This window comes from Rhinopithecus bieti, unplaced genomic scaffold (genome assembly GCF_001698545.2).
Source record: "Rhinopithecus bieti isolate Rb0 unplaced genomic scaffold, ASM169854v2 scaffold_36315, whole genome shotgun sequence".
NCBI classification, from domain to species: Eukaryota; Metazoa; Chordata; class Mammalia; order Primates; family Cercopithecidae; genus Rhinopithecus; species Rhinopithecus bieti.
The window spans coordinates 408,558-414,218 of record NW_016815814.1 but is presented as its reverse complement, the minus strand read 5'-3'; the positions used below and the strand labels follow the sequence as shown (position 1 = coordinate 414,218).

Below are 5,661 nucleotides of genomic sequence, written 5' to 3'. Positions count from 1 at the left end.
AGACTGGATTAAGAAAATGTGGCACATATACACCATGGAATACTATGCAGCCATAAAAAAGGATGAATTCATGTCCTTTGTAGGGACATGGATGCAGCTGGAAACCATCATTCTCAGCAAATTATCGCAAGAACAGAAAACCAAATACTGCATGTTCTCTCTCATAGGTGGGAATTGAACAATGAGATCACTTGGACACAGAAAGGGGAGCATCACACACCGGGTCCTATTGTGGTGGGGAGAGCGGGGAGGGATAGCATTAGGAGATATACCTAATGTAAATGATGAGTTAATGGGTGCAGCACACCAACATGGCACATGTATACATATGTAACAAACCTGCACGTTGTGTACATGTACCCTAGAACTTAAAGTATAAAAAAAAAAAAAAAAAGAGAATGCCCTTGTTGTTGTTTTCTCCTAAGAAATATACATTGAAGTATTTAGAGATAAAAGAGCATCATATTTGCAATTTTCAAAGGTTCCTATACATGTAGATAGAGAGAAAAAGAATGAGAATGAGAGAGATGATGAAGTTAATTGGTACAATGTCAATATTTGGGGAAACTGGGTGAAACATATGGAAATTCTTTGTACTGCTCTTGCAACTTTCCTGTTAGTCTGAAATTAAGACTTAAAGGTTTGCTGGATAAAGCATAAAGAATTATCTAGCGTGGTCTGGGGAACTGGCATGCATTCAGTTTGTGGTGGCCATTATTAGAGAAGAAGGCAGCTTGTAGGGGCCCCTTAACTAGAGGTTTTAGAATGTTCTATGCCAGGGCTTTTCAAACTCTTATGTCCCCTAGAATCACTCGGGGATCTTGTTCACTGCAGATTGTGGCGCAGGTCTGGGTGGGATGGAGAGTCTGTATTCTCAACAGGCTCCCAGGTGATGCTGAGGTCGCCTTCCTGCTGGTTCATGGATCACCCTTTGGGTGGCACAGGGGTAGAAGCCACTGGAATTTAGACCACGGGTTCCCAAGCCTGCTGTACTTTGGGACTATTGGAGGAATTGATGTTCATTGGTCTTCTCTGGTGATTATCATGTGCTCCCAAAGCTAAACCTTCACATTGATCCTGCATCCTCCTTTCCATCATCACAAATGCAGACCCTAAGTCTAAGGACTGCCATGGTGTCCAAGCGGAGCCTTTGCTGCTGCTTTACTCCTTCCTATACCCAGAAGCCAGATGAATCTTCCTGCTCCCGCATGGTTCACTGTGGGAGGCAGGTGTGAACGCCTCACCCAGGCAGCAAGCCCTCTGTGGTGTGGCCACTACCCACTTTGTCTGGCTTCTCTCCCGGACTTCTCTGTTGTTTGATACCTGGCTTCCCAGAGAGCAGCTGCTCACAGTCCTGCAGCCGGGTTCCACGTTGACGCATCGGCAGCTGTGATCACTCTCACACCCATGCAGCAGCGGTCTCAGGCTCACTTGGGTCTCCCAGTAAGAAGCACCACATGGTCCCTTCCTCCATGGGGGCCGTGCTTCAGATGTCACAAACCCCACCCCTCACTGTGCCCTCTCAGGGGGCCCACATTTCTCTAGGAGAGAAAACTGGCTGAGAGCTGGGACCTGGGGGCTCAGACAGGCTCTCCTCACTCAGAGCAGGGGAAGAAGGTGTCTGCTGCTGGGACACGGCATCCCATTTGCAACCACCCAGGACAGGGCTCCGCTCCCTGTGGTGTGTGGGGAAGGGCAGGGAGGCTGGGGTATTGCTCTGGAATTCTGGCCTGGCCACCAATTCCTTAGTCCCCTCCCCAGCTCCCCACCCACCCGCTTACAGACCCTTTACCCTCCCTCCTTCCATCCTTCCACCCAGCACGTGGCTGGGATCCAAAGGACCTGGAGGAAAATAGGTCACAGGGAGGTGCCACCTGGATTGTTCCCTCGGGAGAGGGCTCAGCCCATGAGAGAGCAGGATGCATTAGGCCACAGAGACCAGGGCTGAAAATTACATTTGAGAAGGGGGATGCAGGACCTGGGAGGCATCCAGAGGCCACCCCTTCTCCAGTTCCCCCATCACCTTCTCCAGTTCTCCCACCCTCTTCTCCAGTTCTCCCACATAGTTCTCTAAGCATCACTTTTCTGGAAAGAGATTTCATCCTGATCCCACATCTGTCCTTCCCTCCACATGCCCTGGGGCTGATGGAGCTAATTTCAGTTAAGATGCTTGGCTGCCCAAGGAAGGGGCCTGGGTAAACCCCGGGGATTAGGGGCTGAGCCATGCCTCAGTTCCCGGTAGGATCACAGCTGGAATCGGAGGGAAGAAGGGGCCAGGGAGGGGCGGCTGATCCTGGCTCAGATCAGCTTCAAAAAGTCCAGGGGCTTCACTCCTGCCTTCTGTCCTCCCTCAGGAGCTGTCCAGGTAGGAACTTCGAGAGGCTCATTCCACCCTGGAGGATGGAAAATGGTCCTTCACGCCTCCATCAAGAGGTCCAGGATCCCTGCATGCTCGTGTCTCTGACCTTGTGCCAATCTTCCTGGGCCCAAAGTTGGAGGGTACAGGCCAACCCCCCCTGAGAAGAGGCCCACCCCGTGTGCTTGGTGGGGAGGCCTGCGCTTTGGAACAAATTGGCTCCTCTGTGGAGACTTCTGTACACTCAGCTTCTCCCTTTGGGTTTCAGATTCCCAGCCCTGCTGCATTCCAGAAAAAGAAACAGAAAATTGGAAGCAAATATGAGGTAGATCCCTAAAAGAGATGCACACCCCATTTCCAGATCTGGGAACATCCTCCTCTCCATCAGGTCGCTCTAGTTTCAGGCTCTGTTGCAAGTCCCTCCAGGAAGAAGCTGACCTCCCACCGCCAGGACCCTGCATTGCCGCTGCCTCCCCCGTCCTCCAGCACACCCTTGGGCTGTCCCACGCAGGTTAACACTTGTCTCCTGGCCCTGCTTTCTGCCTCCAAGTTCTCTCTCCTGGACAGCTGTAAGAACCTATTTGCCCAGCAGACACTTTCCTGTTTGTTTATCATAACTATAATTTCCCAATCCCCAATCAAGACATCTCACATAAGACTTTAGGGTCGCTTTTGGGCATGGGGCAATGTGTATGGTAAAATACTACAGATTGAAATAAGTAGAGGAATTATGAAGATTCAAAATAATGAGAGTAATTCTGGAGGGAATAAGTCAAAATATTTTATGCTGAGACTGCCTTAGAAAATCCAAGACGTGTTGTCACTGTGTATATGTTCTTACACCTCCAGCTGGGCACTCAGTAGACACGTGAATCTCCCTTGTCTTTGATGTTGACTCCCTCTCACATTCCTCTCATCCTCAATCAACACATTACATGGTTTTTCCATGAATCAATCTTTATTGGTGTTTGCAGCAATTGAATTATTGGCACAAGGCACAATGGGCTTCAAAGCAAATGAGAGACAGAAAATACCATTGTACAGGTGGAAAGGCTCTTCAGGAGGTGTCTCAGAGCAACTGTGACCCTCACAAAGACCCTGCAGCTAGGACCCAGCCCAGCTGAGACAGGCTTTGAGGACCTGAGAGTGACCAAGCCATACCTCAGGGGATCTAAAGGGGTTCCACAGTTATTTCAAAGACAAGCATTTCTAGCTTCCTTGGGAGCTCTTCTAGCCTTTGAGTCTTTGTCATCAATAGCAGCTTGATGACCATGGGGACCCTGTCCCTCTAAGACAGCCTGATCTCCCTCACCTATGCCTGTTCAGTGGAAGCCTCCCCAGCCAGGGGCAAATTAAGGCCCCTGCAGAGGGAGGAAGAGAGGAGGGAAGAGCAAGAGTTGATAAGCGGATTGGCCAAGCCCAGTGATCCCCCTGAGGATATGCGCCCCCCACACACACACAGTGGTGGGCCTTCCCACCAATATTTAGGAGGTTAGAGAAAAGGGGGTTTCTCAGTGGGAGAGCTCCTGCCGCCCTTCTTCTGAGGAGGGGTCCTCCTCTATGAGCTCCAGGTCAAACTCATCTTCCAGGGACCCTCCCACAGGCAGAAGGCGGAACTTCTTCCCTTTCAGGGTGCATGTGCGGTGCTCAAAGTCCAGGACAGCGTTGTGGTCCTGGAGCACATCAGTGCCGATGATGGCTTCCTCAGCACTTGCATTGGCCACTAGGAACTGTGCCTTCAGCTTCAGCTTGCCTAGGGACACTGCTGTATCCCAGACACCCAGGATCTTCATTTCAGCACCATTGGCCACCTTTACCACGCTCTCAAAGGGCTGCAGAGTGTCCAGATCCCCATCGGTGACCTCCTCCCACAAGTTTGGGTGGACCACAGAGACCTGGGCCCCAGAGTCCACCAGGAACCTCACGGGCACTTTACCAATCTTCCCCTTGAGATAGTAGCCCTTACCCATGCTGTTGGCAAAGACGATCTCTTTGGGCAGGTGGCTGGGGGCAGCCCCAGGGACCCCAAAGGCCTTCAGGAGGGTCTCTTTCACAGTCCCGTAGTCTCCCTGGTCCTGGGGACTGAGCCCATTGTAGATGTCCAGGGCCTCTCCTCTGAGGGACTCTTTCAGGAACCTGAGCTTGGTGATGTGGTCCCAATGGTTGAGGTCGCTGATGATTTCAAAGCGGTGCAGCCAGAGGTTTGGGACCACATTGGCCCCATCAAAATGTTCCGGGACGAAGGCATGCTGCCGGCGGCCTTCCTCACTCCTGGCTCCGCTCCCGGCCATCCTGCTGCTCTCCCCTGGAACTTCAGCAGCAACCCACGCCAAGAAGAGAAACCCACAGAGCAGTGTCGGCGCAATCACGCTGGAAAACGGGGCCTCTCGAAGCAGAGCGGGGATGACTTGCCCAGCCTTGGGCAAGCAGGAGGGAGCAGGTGCCGCTGGCTGACTGACTGCTGGGGCAGAGGCAGGCAGTGCTGTGACCCGCTCACTCTGCAGAGCCTTTTTGATTCCTAGGCTGGCCCCGGGCTCCCCATTCTTCTTTGTTCTGGAAGCTCCGCCCCTCCTCGCTCCGCCCTCCTGCTAGCATCCGGCCCGACTAGCAGGATGGGTGCCTCACCCTCTGCATCCATCCTTGGACCAACACCAGTCAGCCCACATCCCAAGAAAGGCTGGTCTCTGTTGAAGGGGGACTACCCTGTACCCTCCCCAGCCTGTGTTCCAGAATAACAGATGAGGACACGGAGGATGTGATGACATTCAGGTATTTGTCATCAGCCAGAGAAGGAAGAGGGAGGCAGGGACTGGATGCCCATCAGCTCTGAGACCGGAAAAGCCCCTGTTGGCCTCCCCCACAAGTGACTACTTTGAGTGGTCACAGGAAAAGAGTTTACATGTACAGAGCTCCTACCACGTGCCAGGCACTGGGAAGTGTCTCACACACATTCTAAAGCAGGTATGGGATCCTACGGGATTTCCTGGAGAAGGAGGCAGAGGAGGGTCCCAGAATCAAGAACGCACAGAAATGGTCTTTTTTAAGTGAGTGAGGGGACACACACACACACGTGCACAATCATCTTACATGGACTCCATTGCTGCAGTAATTTTCCTTCATTGATCACCCCTGATTCAGAGGCAGAGGGGTGGCCAAGCAATTTTGGGTAGGCCTCATACTGGACTCCATGAGCGTTGTCTCCACTCTATTTACCCCTCTCCATTTCCAAAAACTGTTCCAAGGGTCCCTGCCCCAGGCACTGCAGCCCTTCCTTTCCCACTTCCCCGCATGGTCATTTGTGGAAA

At 52.2% G+C, this 5,661-nt stretch overlaps 1 protein-coding gene across 1 annotated transcript; it reads right to left on the bottom strand.

The window, feature by feature from the left end:
- Positions 1-3,295: 3,295 nt before the first annotated feature.
- ASPRV1 (aspartic peptidase retroviral like 1) lies at positions 3,296-5,454 on the bottom strand. The gene has a single exon (XM_017853783.1). The coding sequence runs from the start codon at positions 4,645-4,647 to the stop codon at positions 3,868-3,870; it is 780 nt and encodes a 259-aa protein (XP_017709272.1). The 5' UTR covers positions 4,648-5,454; the 3' UTR covers positions 3,296-3,867.
- Between the last annotated feature and the right edge of the window lie 207 nt (positions 5,455-5,661).

Excerpts from the sequence above, each read along its gene's own strand:
- ASPRV1 (XM_017853783.1), bottom strand. The coding sequence starts at position 4,647 with ATGGCCGGGAGCGGAGCCAGGAGTGAGGAAGGCCGCCGGCAGCATGCC.